General features: G+C 40.9%; 1 protein-coding gene across 3 annotated transcripts in view; it reads right to left on the bottom strand.

Annotated features, from left to right (window-relative positions):
- Nucleotides 1–20035, bottom strand: part of LOC126088407 (discoidin domain-containing receptor 2-like) — an 883025-nt gene that overhangs the window by 29931 nt on the left and 833059 nt on the right. For all 3 annotated transcript variants that reach the window (XM_049906568.1, XM_049906558.1, XM_049906550.1), the window contains exon 16: nucleotides 18960–19101. In XM_049906568.1, coding sequence (XP_049762525.1) covers nucleotides 18960–19101 — 142 coding nt within the window. The remainder of the gene's footprint in view (nucleotides 1–18959; nucleotides 19102–20035) is intronic.

Genomic DNA, 20035 nt, shown 5'->3' on the forward strand with positions numbered 1-20035 from the left:
ACAGTCCCTCCTTTCAATCAACATATGGACATTGAAATGGCAGATATTGAGATAAGTGATTGCAGAATAGAAAAGCAACTATACTGCATAGTAGTGGAAAGGCATTAAGTCCACATGTGATACCAGTAAAATTATCCAGAGGACATGCGAATGAACTTCCTCCCCTACTAGCTGCAGTTAATCATTGACTGCTGGAGCAATTAAGCATACGTAGTGACTGGAAAAAAATGCAGTTCATTCCTGTTTGCAATAGGGGTCGTAGGACAGATGCACTTAATTATAAGCCTATGTTGCTGACATCATTCTGTTGCAGAATTATGGGACATGTATTATTCCCAAAATCATGACATTTTTGGAGACATACGACCTCCTCCATAAAAAATCAGCATGGATTCCACAAACAGAGATATTGCGAAACTCAGCTCTCTCCATTTCTCCTTGAGATCCACAGTTCTGTTGAAATCAGTGCCCGTATTGATGCCATGTTCCTCGACTTCAGAAAGCCATTTGCCACAATCCCACATTGCCGTTCAGTGAAAAAAAATACAAGCCTACCAAGTATCAAAGCAGATTTACAACTGGTTTGAGACTTCCTTGCTGAGAGAACTCAACATGTCACTCTCAATGGAGCAAAATCAACGGATGTAAAAGTAATTTCTGGAATACCTGAAGGAAATGTTAAAGGACCTTTAATATACAAATGATTTAATAGAAAATGTTGGAAGTTCTACAAGGCTATTTGCAGATGATGTGGTTTCTACAGGAAAATACCAACACCAGAAGATCACAGCAATTTTCCAAAGGACCTACTGACGATTTATGAATGCTGCAGTGACTGTCAGTTGACCCTGAATGTAAATAAATGTAACATATTGCACATACATAGGAAACTATTTTCATTACTGCACAACTAGACCATCATGACAGATTGCTGGAAACAATATGTACTGTCAAGTATCTGGGAGTAATCATCCACAGGAACCATAAGTGAAATGACCACATGAAAATAAATAGTAGGCGAAGCAGATGCTAGATTGATATTCATAGGAAGAATCTTAAGGAAATGTAACTTACGGATGAAAGAAATGGCTTACAAATCAACTTGTTCAACCATTTCTTGAGTATTGCTCATCACTCTGGGACCCTTTCCAGGTATGACTGATAGAAAAGCTAAAGAAGATTCAACGAAGAGCAAAGAAGTGCATTTCATCACATGGTTATTTAGTCAGCACGAGAGCATTGCAGGCATACTCAACAAACTTCAGTGGCAGACACTACAAGAGAGACCTGCATCACAGAGTGATTTATTATTGAGATTCTGAGTGTGACCTCTGAAAAGAGTTAGATAACATACTTCCTGCCACATACGTCATGTGAAATGTGTACAAGAAATAATCAACAATCATTCTTCTCATGCACCATTTGCAAATAGTGCAGGTAAGGGAAGATGGTGGCTTGCAAAGTACTGATATACATGCAGCTAAAGAAGGATCCATATGATGCAGGCTGTGAAACAGGCATTCATGTCAAGCACACCATACTGCGCAGCATGTTGGCCACTGAGTGATCTGTCTCATGGCCACAGTTTGGTGGTGACCAATCATGAGGGCAGCGTGTTAGTGGTCATGTCCACATATGATGATACAAAGTGTTTAGAACTAAGTTGGTAGACTACATGGCTGCTATAACAGGACTGGAGTTATTTGTCCTACATGAAGGTTCTGACTGATTTATTGTTACTGATTGCATTCTCCCATATAACCAAAATTCACTACTACTGTACAGTATTGCCTTTCTTGTCTCCTTTCCTCTGTATCTCTACCTCTTTTATCTCTACCCTCTGAACTCCTTTTGATTTGTGAAGCTGCTGATTCACACCAACCCATTACCTCCTTCTCACCCAGTGTGTCCTTCCCAACTACACCTTTCTCACCTCCATATACTCAGGCAACTGCCCTCAGTTATCAATATTCAAGACAGTCTCACCATAGGCATTAGCATTTGAGTGGTTGTTTGTGTGAATGTATGTACTTTTACTAGAGAAAGAGGAAGGGTTTGAAAGCTAGTGTAAATACTGTATTCTGTTGAATGTTTCTATGTGCCACACAGCGGTCAGCTGTAGGTGAGTTGCTATTTATTTTATTAAGTGTTTTGGTAATGATTTTTACCATTTATTTATGACAAAAATTAAAAAGAGTATGCAATAGGGTGGCCCCTTGTCTAAGTCCTCAGATTAATTCAGATTGTGTCATTCCACTTAAAATTTTTATATGTATGTTCTATCATACGTACTTGCTGCATGTTATGAAATGTGGAAGACCCTGTCCAGTAAAATTTAATGTAATGTGTTTTTTGTTATTTTTTAATGTCGTAAACGTGCAGGCCGGCTACCTTGTATAGCAACGATCATTCTGTGGTAGGGGGTTCGCTTCCTGCTACCTAGGACGTTGGAGGAGCTTTTCAGTTGCTTTTTCATAGTCAATAAAATCAATGTATATAAAATTCTTGATGTTTCTCTGTTAACTGTTTTATGGTGTAAAAACAATCTGTACACAAGTGGACTTGTAAAAACTGTCTGTGCAGCACTTATAACTGCTTCTGCCAGGATATGAATGCTTATCTGTGCTACCTTTGCCTATATTTCATAAGCTGTAAGTAACAAGCACACAGGCCTATAATTTGCTGTTTTAGTTTTCTTGGAGCATCAAACGCTCCTTTGTTAAGCTATCAATATTATCTTGTTCCAAATTTATATTTCTTTGTTCAGATGTGTTTTCCATTACCCTCCCTACTCTTTGTTGGCAGAGATACTGAAGTTATCTTCCTTTAAGAAATAAATTTCTAACATTTCTTCTTATGGCTTATTATCCTCTTGAACTTTCTGCCGTCTGTGAGGGATTGATGATTTCATGATAAGCATTATTGACCTCTTTCCCTCTATATATCCTTGCTTTATATGCTAATTTGACTAATTTCATATATGCTGTAGTGAAGTCAATGCTGGATCTACCACTCTTTGTCCTTCTCATACTCCCTCCCCCTGTCCATCACCTCTTTTCTTCTCCCTCTCTGTCCTTCACCTCCTCTCCCTCTCTTGGCCCTCTCCTCCTCTTCCATTTCTCTGCCCATTTCGAACTCCCCCTCTTTTGTCCACCTCCTCCTCCCCCTTACATATCTTCATCTCCTTTCCCCTCTCTGTCTGTCCATATCTCCTTCCCGACTTCTCTCTCCATGTTATCGCCCCATCCAAATGGGAGATTGCTGGTCCTTACCCCAAAAGAATTTTTTTCCAGATAGCAAGTAATAAGTGCACCAAGTTTGGTTGAAATCAATCCAGGTGTTTAGAAGGAGCTTTTTACTGGTGGCTTTGCCTCATATGCACATGCCACATATTTGTAACATATTTCACCTATAGCTGTAGCAAATATTGCCCTGCAGTTTCGTTTTTATGGTGCTCAGTGTTTACAATGTCATATCTAAGTAACTATGTGTCATACAGTGATATAATTTTACAGGTACATACAGTGGTATAGGGCTGTTTGGACATGACTCGCTGTTCGAGTAGTTTGTCATAGTTTTGAAAATATTGGGTTTTGTCTGCAAAATGTGCTGCGAATAGAGTTATTAGTGAAAAAGTAATAAATTAAAAGGTCATGCCTGTTGTGGCAGTTTTACTGAATAAACAGCAAAAATGTAGTTAGTGATAATTTTGTTTCCTTGCATCATTTTGTGGGGGATGTGAGCGCAGAAAGGTGTTGTAAAGATCTGAAATTATGCATCATGCCTGTTACAAGTCACCAAGTGCTCTCATTCTCAAATACTGGAAGAATATAGTCTGACTATTTGTGCATCACTCCTTTGGGGAGGTAGGTGGTTCTTACCTCTGAAGTAGTTCTTTCCACACAGTAAGTAATAAGTGTACCTAATTTGGTAAAAATTGATCCAATGCTTTAGAAGAAGTGAAACATACATATGTATGTACATATCTGCTACTAAATCTCACTATACACAACAGTTACATTCTGCGGAATCACCGTTCACATCAAATTGATGTAAATTGACAGTCATTTTATAAAACTGTGAAAATAAGAACTATATTCACATGTTAAGTTTAAAATAGCAGTTTCTTAATGTTATTCCCAAAAATAATGATTATCATCTTTCTGGTGTGTATTTTAATGCAAAATTTACACATTTAAAAATTTAACACTGAAATGCATAATAATACACTAAAATCATTTTCATTAAGTCTACACCCTAAATAGCCATCTACATCATATGACTTTGCACCATATACAGTGGCTAGATGTCCTCAATACCTTCACTGCACTATAGCGATGGTGATGTTACTGATGACAGTGCCACCAAAGCAGAGTTACTAAACATGGTTTCCTGCAATTCCTTCACAAAAGAAGACAAAGTAAATGCTCCAGAATTTGAATCAAGAATAACTACCAACAAGAATAAATCAGAGGTAGATATCCTCTGTGTAGCGAAGCAGCTTAAAACACTTAGAAAGGCAAGGCTCATGATCCAGATTATATACAGTCAGATTTCTTTCAGAGTATGCTGATATAATAGTGCCATACTTAGAAAACTTATACAACCACTTGCTCAGAGAAGGGTTCATACCCAAAGAGTGGAATGGTTGTACAAGTCGCACCAATTCCCAAGACAGGAAACAGGAGTAATCCAGTGGATTTTTGGCCCATATCACCAACGTTGATTTGCAGTACAATTCTGGAATACATACTGAGCTTGAACATCATGAATCACCTAGAAGAAAGTGATTTATTGATTTTGATAAGATGATCAAAATGATTTGCAAAATGATTTAGACAGTATATCTATATGGTGCAAAAAGTGGCAATTGAATCTAAATAATGAAAAGTGTGAAGTCATCAACATGTACACTAAAATCAATCTGCCAAATTTCAGTTATATGATAAACCACACAAATCTAAAGGCTGCAAACTCAACTAAATACAGTAGGGTCCTGTTAATCCGAACTAATTGGTACTGTACCTTGTTCGGGTTATAGATTTGTTCGGATTAGCTGGAATTATGGTGACAAGTTTCTAGAATGAAGTATACCAAGCAGATAAGTAGCTCCACCATGGTAACAAATGGGATCAAGTGTGGGAACAATCTCCCTGCCCTTGTTGTTGTGCATTGTTGAGACCTTTGTGGTGTCTTACAGGGGAACCTCCCCATCGCACCCCCCTCAGATTTAGTTGGTACGCACCCCCCTCAGATTTAGTTGGTACAGTGGATAGGCCTTGAAAAACTGAACACAGATAAATCGAGAAAACAAAAAGTAGTTGTGTGGAACTATGAAAAAAATAAGAAAAATATACAAATTGAGTAGTCCATGTGCAAGATAGGCAACATCAAGGATGGAGTGAGCTCAGGAGCACTGTGGTCCCGTGGTTAGCGTGAGCAGCTGCGGAACGAGAGGTCCTTGGTCAAGTCTTCCCTCGAGTGAAAAGTTTAATTTTTTATTTTCAGACAATTATTATCTATCCGTCTGATGCAAGGTAACTGCGCCATAGTATGGGGACGCTACACCTAACCAAACATCGAAACACACGACGTCAGTCGACTACAGCGCATGGAAGAGAGAGTATTCCTGCTAACGAGGCTCCCTGGCTGGCAGTTGACTGTTCGCTACTTTGGACGAGAGTGCATTAAATACATGAGATGGATTCCATGGGCAATATGAATCCAGCAAATATAGCTCGCAACTTCAATAACAAGGTCAATGAATATTTTCCGAACTGTAAGGAAACGGAAAGTTCCTTAAGGGATCGAACTATTGCCGAACATTTGTATGATTATTTCCTACATTTGTTGATAAACAGTACATGTGGTGATGACGATACCTTGCCGATTGCTGCAGGGCTGTATGTACCAGATGATGAGATTGTTGACGATCCGTACAAAGAACACGAAGAAGAAATACTGCGACTTCAATCTGATGGTATTTCTTTGGGTTACATGAAGGAAATGCTCCAATACAGGTTACTCTCCAAACCAATTAAAAGACACAAATATAGATTATGAAGTGAAGCAACAAATAAATTAAAGAAATTTAAAGGTATGGAGGAAAAAAGCACAATTAAATATTGCAAAGATGTCATAGAACGAGGTGGAACCTGAAGACAGAAGTTCAGTGAACTAGAAAACCATGTATATCAACAATTTATTAAAGCCAGATATGAATTAAGTGCAGTGCATGATACAGACCTACAGATTTGGGGATTGCATTACGCTAAACAAATCGACCTGGACTTAAAGGCTTCATCTCATTGGCTTGTCACGTTCAAAAGAAAATACAAAATTACAAGCAGGAAGATTACAAAATATGTAAGCAAGAACTATGTGAATAAACTGGAAGAACTTTCAGAGTGTTCCAAGACGTTTGTTACTGAAACTAACATCAGATTACAACAGTATGAAGACGCATATATTATCAACACAGATCAGTCCGGTTTTAACTATGAAATGAAATCGACCTGTACGTTATCGTTAGTTGGAGAAGGCGACACGGTATGTACTGTAGACCAGCTGCATGCCACTTCACATAGTTATAGCATACAATATGCTCTGAACAAAGCAGGATTTCTTTTACCTACATTTTATTTATGTTTGCAGGGAAAAAAATGGTGTATTTGGACCGCAAGTTCAGTAACAGGTGAATAGGGTACTTGAGCAAACGCCGAATGTCATTGTGAATTGCAATGCGTCAGGAAAAATGGAGAAAAGACTTTAATGAACGTATGATTGCTCCTTACGCGGACAAAGATTTTGCCTCACTCCTTGACAGCTATACAGGACAGAAGGATCAGGCATTGTACAATTTTAGTGTGGGAGTAGATGTGATTACCATTCCTCCAGGTTGTACACCTCTTGTGCAACCGTTAGATGTGTTTGGTTTTCGGCAAGTGAAATACTTTGTGAAAAGATTCTATGATTTTGTGAAGCTACACAGGTACACAGAGCAGTATTGTTTACGTGATCGTGTGTCAGTTATCAAAGTTTAGGCAGTCACACATAATCAACTTCGCTTTCCAAAATTCCAGGACACGTTCAGATTTGTTTGGACATAGGCAGGATTTGACGGTCTACACACAGAAAAATTTGAAAATGTTAAAAACATATGTTTTGACAGAGTACAGGGAAAACTGTGTGACTGTGAAACTGTTGCATTCATTTGTTGCAGTTTATGTGACAAACTCTTATGTTTTCATCACTTTTTTGGGAGTGATTATCACATCCACAAGAAAACCTAAATCGGGCAAGGTAGAAAAATCTTTTTACCCATTTGCCAAGTGTACAAGTTAGGTGGGTCGACAACATATTCCTGTCATGTGACACACAGAATATATCAGACATGTTTTCCTGTGGAGGAATCGGTTGACCTATGACCTTGCGATCAAATATTTTCGGTTCCCATTGGAGAGGCACATCCTTTCGTCTACTAATTGCACGGTTTTGTGGTGCAGTCACAAAACACAGGCACTAAACTTATTACAGTGAACAGAGACGTCAATGAACGAACGGACAGATAATAACTTTGCGAAAATAAAGAAAGTAAACTTTTCACTCGAGGGAAGACTTGAACCAAGGACCTCTCATTCCGCAGCTGCTCACCCTAATCATGGGACCAAGGCGCTCCTGAGCTCCTACTATCCTTGATGGTGCCTATCTTGCACATGGACTACTCAGTTTGTATATTTTGCTTTTTTTTTTTTTTTTTCGTAGTTCAACACAACTTATTCCTGTTTTCTTGATTGATCTGTGTTCAGTTTTTCAAGGCCTATCCGCTGTGCCAACTAATAACTAAATCTGAGGGAGGTGCGATGGGGAGGTTCCCTTGTTAGGTCAGTGCACTGCCAGTTGGCTTGCAAAGTGCTTGGTTACGTTAGTTATCGATTGCTGGCACAGGTAACAGTTGTATTGTATTCGTTCAGGTGTACTGGTGTATGTATTTTCATCATGAGTAAACGGAAACATACAAAGTTAACTCTCAAAGAAAAACTGAATGCTTTGAAGCGGATAGACGGTGGTGACAATGTATCTAAACTGGCAATGGAAATGGGTGTTGGTAAAGCAACCATTTGTGATTGGAAGAAGAACTGAGTGAAGCTTGAACACTCCTGTGCGACATCTTTGGGAAAAACACTCGAAATTCGGCAGTCTTTGAAACAGTCCCAGTACGATAAAGTGGATGAAGCTCTTTTCCTTTGGTTTACGCGGGAAAGAGAAAGAGGAACTCCTTTGAGTGGAGCACTGGTTCAGGAGAAGGCTGTTTACCTGAACAAGTTAATGAATGGTGTTGAGTCTTTTTTAGTGTGAGTACAGGTTTGTTGAACAGATTCAAAAAACGTCATGGAATCAGTCAGCTAACAATTACTGGAGAGCTTTCTTCTGACCATGATGCAGTGAAGAAATACTTGGGTGACCTTGAAAAAATGATAAGAGAGGGAAAGTATTCTCCCCACCAAATTTATAACACTGACGAGACTGGCCTTAATTTAGTGCATTGCCAACAAAAAGCCTGGCATCAAAAGCAGGTGGCGGTTTTAAAATGTGCAAAGATCGTGTGACTCTATTAGCACACAGCAACGCTGCTGGGTAATCACAAGCTGCCTTTAATGCTGATCAGCAAATCTGATAGGCCCAGAGCTTTTAAAAACTGCAACATGAAGCCCCTGCCCGTTTATTATCGCAACCAGAAAAAAGCATGTATGGATGGTAAGCTGTTCAAAGAATGGTTTCACGGCTAGTTTGTTCCCTCTGTTTGACAGTTTTCTGTGGAAAATAATTTCTCTGCCCATGCATCCTTTTCATTGATGACGCGCTATCTCACCCCAGCACTGAGGAATTATGTGATGGGGAAATTGTAGCTAAGTTTTTGCTGCCGAATGTGACACCACTCCTATAGCTGATTGACTAGGGCATACTGCAAACATTAAAACAGATTTACAGATTTTTAAGAATGCTGAACCAAGATGATAGATGGCTTTAGTGGACAAAATAAAAACGACCAATGTGAGGGGCTGCTGAGGCATAGCAGAATATTTCATAAAATACACTCCTGGAAATTGAATTAAGAACACCGTGAATTCATTGTCCCAGGAAGGGGAAACTTTATTGACACATTCCTGGGGTCAGATACATCACATGATCACACTGACAGAACCACAGGCACATAGACACAGGCAACAGAGCATGCACAATGTCGGCACTAGTACAGTGTATATCCACCTTTCGCAGCAATGCAGGCTGCTATTCTCCCATGGAGACGATCGTAGAGATGCTGGATGTAGTCCTGTGGAACGGCTTGCCATGCCATTTCCACCTGGCGCCTCAGTTGGACCAGCGTTCGTGCTGGACGTGCAGACCGCGTGAGACGACGCTTCATCCAGTCCCAAACATGCTCAATGGGGGACAGATCCGGAGATCTTGCTGGCCAGGGTAGTTGACTTACACCTTCTAGAGCACGTTGGGTGGCACGGGATACATGCGGATGTGCATTGTCCTGTTGGAACAGCAAGTTCCCTTGCCAGTCTAGGAATGGTAGAATGATGGGTTCAATGACGGTTTGGATGTACCGTGCACTATTCAGTGTCCCCTCGACGATCACCAGTGGTTTACGGCCAGTGTAGGAGATCGCTCCCCACACCATGATGCCGGGTGTTGGCCCTGTGTGCCTCGGTCGTATGCAGTCCTGATTGTGGCGCTCACCTGCACGGCGCCAAACACGCATACGACCATCATTGGCACCAAGGCAGAAGCGACTCTCATCGCTGAAGACAACAAGTCTCCATTCGTCCCTCCATTCATGCCTGTCGCGACACCACTGGAGGCGGGCTGCACGATGTTGGGGCGTGAGCGGAAGATGGCCTAACGGTGTGCGGGACCGTAGCCCAGCTTCATGGAGACGGTTGCGAATGGTCCTCGCCGATACCCCAGGAGCAACAGTGTCCCTAATTTGCTGGGAAGTGGCGGTGCGGTCCCCTACGGCACTGCGTAGGATCCTACGGTCTTGGCGTGCGTCCGTGCGTCGCTGCGGTCTGGTCCCAGGTCGACGGGCACGTGCACCTTCCGCCGACCACTGGCGACAACATCGATGTACTGTGGAGACCTCACGCCCCACGTGTTGAGCAATTCGGCGGTACGTCCACCCGGCCTCCCGCATGCCCACTATACGCCCTCGCTCAAAGTCCGTCAACTGCACATACAGTTCACGTCCACGCTGTCGCGGCATGCTACCAGTGTTAAAGACTGCGATGGAGCTCTGTATGCCACGGCAAACTGGCTGACACTGACGGCGGCGGTGCACAAATGCTGCGCAGCTAGCGCCATTCGACGGCCAACACCGCGGTTCCTGGTGTGTCCGCTGTGCCGTGCGTGTGATCATTGCTTGTACAGCCCTCTCGCAGTGTCCGGAGCAAGTATGGTGGGTCTGACACACCGGTGTCAATGTGTTCTTTTTTCCATTTCCAGGAGTGTACTTTGATAAAATCACGGAGAAAACTGTGGACATTTCTTGAATTTCAAGTCAACCTATTTGAAAATGAAGAGGAAAATCTACTACAAATGATAGAGACAATCCCTGGATGTGAAGAAGCTAGTGAAGGAGACATAGATGAGTGGATGGCAGCGGATAGGGCATGTGTTGAGAACCTGACAGTGATTTAGTTGCTGCTGTGAAAAAGAAGTGGAAGAAGTGGACTGCTGTGACAGAAGTGACAACGAAGCTGAAAGTGACAAAGGAGAGCTGGTGTGCCACACAGTGAGAGGACTTTGAAAAAGTTCAAAGAATGCTAGTTTATTTTGTATTACCATGAAATGGAGTGAGAGTGCCTTGGACATTACACACAAATTGGGATGGTGGCAGTTATTAAAACAAAGGCATTTTTCATTGCGGCAGGACTTCCTTATGAAATTTCAATCAACAACTTTCTCCTCAGAGTCAGAAAATATTTTTTTGGTGCCCATCTTCTTATGGATAAATGATCACCATAATAATATAACAGAAATCAGAGGTCTGACACAAAGGTTTAAGTGTTCATTTCTCCCACTCATTCTCTGAGAGAGAAGTAGCTTAAAGGTGATTCGATGAACATGCTGTCAGGAACTCTATTGTGAATTGCAGAGTAATCATGTAGATGTAGATGTAGGTGAAGAATTTGGTGATGCTACAGTCCACTTACACTATGTGAGCAAAAGTATCCTGACACCTGGCTGAAAATGACTCAAGTTCTTGGCATCCTTCATTGGTAATGCAGGAATTCAATATGGTGTTGGCCCATCCTTATTCTTGATGACAGCTTCCACTCTCACAGGCATATGGTCAGTCAGGTGCAGGAAGTTTTCTTGGGGTATGGCAGCCCATTCTTCATGGAGTGCTGCACTGAGGAGAGGTATCAATGTCAGTTGGTGGGGCCTGGCATGAAGTCGACTCTCCAAAACATCCCAAAGGTGTTGTATAGGATTCAGGTCAGGACTCTGTGCAGTCCTGTCCATTACAGGGACGTTATTGACATGCAACCACTCCGCCACAGGCCGTGCATTATGAACGTTGCACAATCATGTTGAAAGATGCAATCGCATTCTCCGAAATGCTCTTCAACATTGGGAAGCAAGAAGATGACATTCACTGGGTACTCGCCATACCCACACCTTGCCATCGGATTGCTACATTGTGTACCGTGATTCATAACTCCACACATTTTTCCACTGTTCAGTCATCCAATGTGTATGCTCCTTACACCAAGCGAGGCATTGTTTGGCATTTACTGTTGTGATTTGTGGCTTATGACAGCCGCTCAACCATGAAATCCAAGTTGTCTCACCTCCCACCTAACTGTCATAGTACTTGCAATGTATCCTGATGCAGTTTGGAATTCTTCTGTGATGGTCTGGGTAGATGTCTGCCTATTACACATTATGACTCTCTTCAACAGTTGGCAGTCTCTGTCAGTCAACAGACGACGTCGGCCTGTACGTTTTTGTGCTGTACATGTCCCTTCACATTTCCATTTGACTATCACATCGGAAATAGTGGACCTAGGGATGTTTAGGAGTGTGGAAATCTCGCGTACAAACATATTACACAGGTGGCACCCAATCACCTGACCACGTTCGAAGTCCGTGAGTTCTGCGGAGCGCCCCACTCTGCTCTCTCACAATGTCTAATGACTACAAAGGTCGCTGATATGGAGAATATGGCAGCACAATGCACCTGATATAAAAAATATGTGTTTTGGGGAGATACTTTTAATCACAGTGTAGTTTATGTGAAGAATTTCATTACGTGTAGACCCTTTGTAGCAGAAGTGTTCTAACTAGGCACTTGACATTCATTTGAAGTGTCACACTGTTCTGCCCAGAAATTTTTAATTCCCAGTTTGTAGTCTCCTTTGCTAGTTGATTATACAACTCCTTTAACACTGAAGGGAATGTCAACATCTCTCTTTACTATTGCACATCTTACAGGATCATGTTCCTCAAAAACTGCCATTGCAGTGTCAATCATGCTAAAGGAATCAGCCATTTTCTTCATTGCCTGTTTTCTAATAGGCTGAATTTCCTCATCATCTGCTGCTTCTTTATTACAATTCTTGCTGAAAACTATTAAATCTTGATTGCTCAGATCTTTGGAGTGACACACCAGTGGCCACACACTCTCTTCATCAACATCAGTGAAAGCAATCTGCCATGTTCAGTCCACAATTTCTGACATTGCAATGGTGGTGTTAGTGATCACTTCATGTTCTAGGACTGACACAACATCAGGGCACTGTTTCCTCTATACAATATTCTTACATTTTGGAATGACATTAGCCCATGTGTCCCCAATAACATCAATTGCCATCTTAATATTAAACTGTTGCCATAAGATCTTGATGGTAAGTTTGCCACACGAATCACATTCTTCTATGACAAGAGAAAATTTTATGCAATTAATATGCCTTGAATGTAGAAATAACTCCCTGGTTTACTGGTTGCAAAATAGATGTATTGTTCAATGGTTGATACAGAACCTCACTGTTTTTGTTGGGGTCCATAATGGAAAGTAGGTGGCTGGGAACATTATGAAGAAGAAGAAGAAGAATTTTGAAAGAGGTTTTTTCTTTATCACTGCAGGCCTTCAATACTCTATTTAGTTCATTAAAAATAGTCATTTAAAATAACAGAAGTCATCCAACCTTTTTTATTTCATCTCCAATAAACAACCACCCTGCACTTGTCACAACACTTTAGTGCCGTAGAATTTTGAGAGCAGTAGACCAAAAGAGGTTTTAATATGCAATCCCCTGTAACATTTCCTCCAGGAAGAAGGGCACATCAATCATTGGCAATCTTAAACACTGGAGCTCTTTTTCTTAAATAGAACACATCCCGCAGCTAGGCATTCAATTCAAAAATGAGCTTGGTTCATGAGAATTAAAAACGTGCCTTGTAGCACACTCTTCTTCTGTCACAATTTCTTTAAATATTATTTTAAATTTCTCAGCTGCTGCTTTTTTTTCTGGCGCTCCTGTCATTTACATGTTGTGAAAACCAAAACAAAAGCTTGAAGTGATCAAACCAACCTGAGCTAGCTGAGAAAGGTATTGAACCGTCCCCTTTCATTGAATCTGCATACAAGCTCTTCACTTTAACTTAAGTAGCAGCTGTTGGTTTGGTGCCCAATGCAGTTGCTTAGCCTTTCATACATTCTTTCGATTGCCTCTGAGTGGGATCTGGTCCCTCTAGTCATATTTAAGTTAGTGGAAGATTTAGCAGTTTTTCGAACTGGTTCCTCAGTGTCAGAAATAGCTCTCACAATGGATTCACTAAGTACCAAAGCACGCTGAATGTCACATAACTTCCAACTTTGTTTCTGCTGAGCATGACCTTCATACACACCTCTTTACCATGACAGACAGACTTTCTTTCCTTTTACCAAATTTTTTAAATACAGACACTGTCAAGTGCAATATCACAGCTTTACTGACCTGAACTGAGTATTGACATCCCAACAAATATGACAGAAAAAGTATAAGTATCTTTATGACTACAGTAAGTGCTTGTTATTTTTTAGTCATTGAAACTAAAAAACTTTATCAATGTTCTTGCACTTGAATTTAACACATGCTTACCATTAGGTCCCATAACACTTGGTAAAGGCAAGTTTCTTATTCTAGCATTCGCATCTCCTGCTGTAAGGATGTGGTATTGAGGGTGAATGTTCTCAGCACACCACTCTCCTAGACGCTGTCAGGGTTTTTTCTACTTTGGACCCGGTACTAACCAGTCAAGTAGCTCCTCTCCCCAAGGTATCACCATATTTGCTGATGATGGCCTCATTAGGTAGTGCAGAACCACAGTTAATCCTTGAACACAATGTGACACCATTCATCAGCAAGCCTTGCTCCTGGTCACAGCACCACTCCAACTGCAGCTGCATGGGACAGTAATTCCCTGGTCTGGCTGCTGCTAGTCTCTGACCAATGGTGCAGTACAACACAGAATGCTGCTGGGAGTCCATTACTTGTTCTTAGGTGGCAGTCACTGATGTGAAGAGGTTGTTGTGTACTTGGTGCACAATATGATGCCCCTGTCACATTTGAAAGCCCTAAAAATCTGGATATTGCAGAATTTTACCAGCTGGTGAAATATAGACCCACAATGATGCCCCTTTGAAATTCTTATCAGGTGCTGATAATGCAGTCTCATATGAATACACAGAACCCCCCTTGTCATTCACAGTGATCACTCAACATATAATGCTGTTCACACCTCTTACATACCCTACCAGGCCTCCTAACACTAAGCATGAACAATACTATCAACACTACTGCATTCTGGAGACCATTCTACCAGTCACAGAGAACTGTAACTCTTATCATTTTCATACCGTGTTGTGTACGTGTATGAAGTAATGCTGACATCCAACTATGTGTTCTTGATGCTTTACTTTTTTCATCAGGCAGTGTATTACAAAAAACTTCTTCTTTTCACTCAATTAATTCTAAGATGGCTGCTACAAAGGAAACTTTTGATCGCCCTATAGATCAAACAAGCTAACTAGTGTCAAAATGTTTTTGGGTACAAATTAGCACTTACAAATCTACTGTCCACATCATTACCCTAAGAAAATCTGTAATAACAGTCACTTGTTTGCTACACATTAGTAAGTATGTGTCCAACTGCAATGTGTGCGTAACAGCAGAAATTTCAGTTGTTGGCCCACTTCAATAAAGAAAATGAGACAGAGCCATAAACTATACATGAAAGTATTAAACAAATGTTTACTACCAATCAATAATTAGGTCTATTAATTGATTCACAAATAATGAGTGTTGTTGTTGTTGTTGTTGTTGTGGTGTTCTTCAGTCCTGAGACTGGTTTCAGTCCTGAGACTGCTACTCTATCCTGTGCAAGCTTCTTCATCTCCCAGTACCTACTGCAACCTACATCCTTCTGAATCTGCTTGGTGTATTCATCTCTTGGTCTCCCTCTATGATTTTTACCCTCCACGCTGACCTCCAATACTACATTTGTGATCCCTTGATGCCTCAGAACATGTCCTACCAACCGATCCCTTCTTCTAGTCAAGTTGTGCCACAAACTTCTCTTCTCCCCAATCCTATTCAACACCTCCTCATTAGTTATGTGATCTTCAGCATTCTTCTGTAGCACCACATTTCGAAAGCTTCTTTCTCTTCTTGTCTAAATTATTTATCGTCCATGTTTCACTTCCATACATGGCTACACTCCATACAAATACTTCCTGACACTCAAATCTGTACTCAATGTTAACAAATTTCTCTTCTTCAGAAACGCTTTCCTTCCCATTGCCAGTCTACATTTTATATCCTCTCTACTTCGACCATCATCAGTTATTTTGCTCCCCCAATAGCAAAACTCCTTTACTACTTTAAGTGTCTCATTTCCAAATCTAATTCCCTCAGCATCACCCGACTTAATTCGACTACATTCCATTATCCTCGTTTTGTTTTTGTTGATGTTCATCTCATATCCTCCTTTCAAGACATTATCCATTCCGTTCAACTGCTCTTCCAAGTCCTTTGCTGTCTCTGACAGAATTACAATGTCATCGGCAAACCTCAAAGTTTTTATTTCTTCTCCATGGATTTTAATACCTACTCCGAATTTTTCTTTTGTTTCCTTCACTGCTTGCTCAATATACAGATTGAATAACATTGGGGAGATGCTACAACCCTGTCTCACTCCCTTCCCAACCACTGCTTCCCTTTCATGCCCCTCGACTCTAATAACTGCCATCTGGTTTCTATACAAATTGTAAATAGCCTTTCGCTCCCTATATTTTACCCCTGCCACCTTCAGAATTTGAAAGAGAGTATTCCAGTCAACATTGTCAAAAGCTTTCTCTAAGTCTACAAATGCTAGAAACGTAGGTTTGTCTTTCTTTAATCTAGCTTCTAAGATAAGTCGTAGGGTCAGTATTGCCTCATGTGTTCCACTATTTCTACGGAATCCAAACTGATCATCCCCTAGGTCGGCTTCTACTAGTTTTTCCATTCGTCTGTAAAGAATTCGCATTAGTATTTTGCAGCCGTGACTTATTAAACTAATTGTTCGGTAATTTTCACATCTGTTAACACCTGCTTTCTTTGGGATTGGAATTATTATATTCTTCTTGAAGTCTGAGGGTATTTCGTCTGTCTCATAGATCTTGCTCACCAGATGGTAGAGTTTTGTCAGGACTGGCTCTCCCAAGGCTGTCAGTAGTTCTAATGGAATGTCGTCTACTCCTGGGGCCTTGTTTTGATTCAGGTCTTTCAGTGCTCTGTCAAACTCTTCACGCACTATCAAATCTCCCATTTCATCTTCATCTACATCCTCTTCCATTTCCATAATATTGTCCTCCAGTACGTCGCCTTTGTATAGACCCTCTATATACACCATCCACCTTTCTGCTTTCCCTTCTTTGCTTAGAACTGGGTTTTCATCTGAGCTGTTGATATTCATACAAGTGGTTCTCTTTTCTCCAAAGGTCTCTTTAATTTTCCTGTAGCCAGTATCTATCTTACCCCTAGTGAGGTAAGCCTCTACATCCTTACATTTATCCTCTTGCCATGCCTGCTTAGCCATTTTGCACTTCCTGTCGATCTCATTTCTGAGGCGTTTATATTCCTTTTTGCCTGCTTCATTTACTGCATTTTTATATTTTATCCTTTCATCAATTAAATTTAATATTTCTTCTGTTACCCAAGGATTTCTACTAGCCCTCGACTTTTTACCTACTTGATCCTCTGCTGCCTTCACTACTTCATCCTTCAAAGCTACCCATTCTTCTTCTATTGTATTTCTTTCCCCCATTCCTGCCATTTGTTCCCTTACGATCTCCCTTAAACTCTGTACAACCTCTGGTTTAGTCAGTTTATCCAGGTCCCATCTCCTTAAATTCCCACCTTTTTGCAGTTTCTTCAGTTTTAATCTACAGTTCATAACCAATAGATTGTGGTCAGAGTCCACCTCTGCCCCTGGAAATGTCTTACAATTTAAAACCTGGTTCCTAAATCTCTGTCTTACCATTATATAATCTATCTGAAATCTGTCAGTATCTCCAGGCTTCTTCCATGTATACAATCTTCTTTTATGATTCTTGAACCAAGTGTTAGCTATGATTAAGTTGTGCTCTGTGCAAAATTCTACCAGGCAGCTTCCTCTTTCATTTCTTACCCCCAATTCATATTCACCTACTACGTTTCCTTCTCTCCCTGTTCCTACTACCAAATTCCAGTCACCGATGTCTATTAAATTTTCATCTCCCTTCACTATCTGAATAATTTCTTTTATTTCGTCATACATTTCTTCAATTTCTTCGTCATCTGCAGAGGTAGTTGGCATATAAACTTGTACTACTGTAGTAGGCGTGGGCTTCGTGTCTATCTTGGCCACAATAATGCGTTCACTATGCTGTTTGTAGTAGCTTACCCGCATTCCTATTTTTTTATTCATTATTAAACCTACTCCTGCATTACCCCTATTTGACTTTGTATTTATAACCCTGTATTCGCCTGACCAAAAGTCTTGTTCCTCCTGCCACCGAACTTCGCTAATTCCCACTATATCTGACTTTAATCTGTCCATTTCCTTTTTAAGTTTTCTAACCTACCTGCCCGATTAAGGGATCTGACATTCCACACTCCAATCTGCAGAATGCCAGTTTTCTTTCTCCTGATAACGCCGTCCTCTTGAGTAGTCCCCGCCCGGAGATCCGAATGGGGGACTATTTTACCTCCGGAATATTTTACCCAAGAGGACGCCATCATCATTAACCATACAGTAAAGCTGCATGCTCTCGGGAAAAATTACGGCTGTAGTTTCCCCTTGCTTTCAACTGTTCGCAGTACCAGCACAGCAAGGCTGTTTTGGTTAGTGTTACAAGGTCAGATCAATCAATCATCCAGACTGTTGCCCCTGCAACTACTGAAAAGGCTGCTGCCCCTCTTCAGGAACCGCTCGTTTGTCTGGCCTCTCAACAGATACCCCTCCGTTGTGGTTGCACCTACGGTATGGCTATCTGTATCGCTGAGGCACGCAAGCCTCCCCACCAACGGCAAGGTCCATGGTTCATGGGGGGGGGGGGGGGGGTAATGAGTGTAGGGATAATTATTCCTTACATTTTGAGGAACTGTGCTTTTAATTTCTCTCAGTCCAGGAAAGATAAACAAACCAAGTAAAACGTGAAATTCAATTTCTCTTAAATTGATCCTCCTAGCCCCTATAGATTGTATTTTTCACTGATATTTGAAGATACCCTTGTTCATCAGTTCTTAATCATCTTGCTATTGTATAACTTTACTTGTGCTTTTACTCAGATTATTTTATTTACAACCTGTAAATGTTACCAGCAAAGTCTATGTGTTATCTGTTAAGTTTTGATTCAACAGTTATTGGTTTATACTTACAAGTAATATGCTCTCCCAAGCCATCCATCTTATAGGCAGCATTGCCCAGTCTTCAAGTTTATAGTAGTCTGCTGAATATGGACTGCGGCTCATTCCAAAATAGGAAACTTTGATGTGATAGTTCTTGCCAACTAAGCAGTTTCTAAAATAACAAATATGAATTTATGCTTAACAACACAACTACAACTGAAAACATGAATTTTAAGAAAAGTCACACCTGAATACAACAGTAAATACTGCACAAATGGCATATATTTTATACACGGTAGGCTGAGAAATAACGCAACAAGTATCTAAGAGTGAGCTGGGCCTAAGAGAGAAAGAAAAATGTGCTTTAATACAAATGGCCTACAGCCCTTCCACTTCTGAGTTACAGTCAGTGGTATGTTTACGATGTGTTACAAGTAGCTGTTCCTTGAACTATATCCTCAAATATGTGAAGTGTACTTTTTTATTTCTTCTTGTCCTTTTATGAACCAACTGAGCAACTTAAGGTAGACTTAAGTAAAACTCAACAACTGGCACATGATCACTAGAGTGGAAGAAAAGGAAAGAAGAAAGGTAAGGTTTTAATGTCCCATCAACAATGAGGTTGTAAATAGTCTTCATGGGTTTGCCAGATCACGTTGTGCAAATTCCACAATATATCCTCGGAGCAACTGTCCAACATCTTCAGATGGTTCAACCTTGCTGGTGGCTAGGTACAACTGAAAGTATCCACACGCCCACACCCTGTTTCTAGAACATGCTTAAAAAGAACGTGCAGGTGTTGAAATCATGTATGCATAATGATTTGCAGATAGATGGTGCCATATTCAAACCCCCTCTGCCAAAAATTGCAGAGCGGCTCTCCTGTGCATGCACTGTACGCTGTGTTTGCCAACAGTGTGGCCAGCCGTTACTTACCAACAGCCGTACTAGACCAATGTTATGACGGGCCTGTTAGCAAAGAATCTTCATTTTTCGCTTCATGATTTAATAGCAGCCAATGCAGGGTTCCAGACTGTGCTCAGTTGAAATCCCGCATCCTTGTTGATGAGATTATCAGCTGTACGGATATGTTTTGCTTCCTTAAT

This window comes from Schistocerca cancellata, chromosome 1 (assembly GCF_023864275.1).
Source record: "Schistocerca cancellata isolate TAMUIC-IGC-003103 chromosome 1, iqSchCanc2.1, whole genome shotgun sequence".
Classification (NCBI taxonomy): domain Eukaryota; kingdom Metazoa; phylum Arthropoda; class Insecta; order Orthoptera; family Acrididae; genus Schistocerca; species Schistocerca cancellata.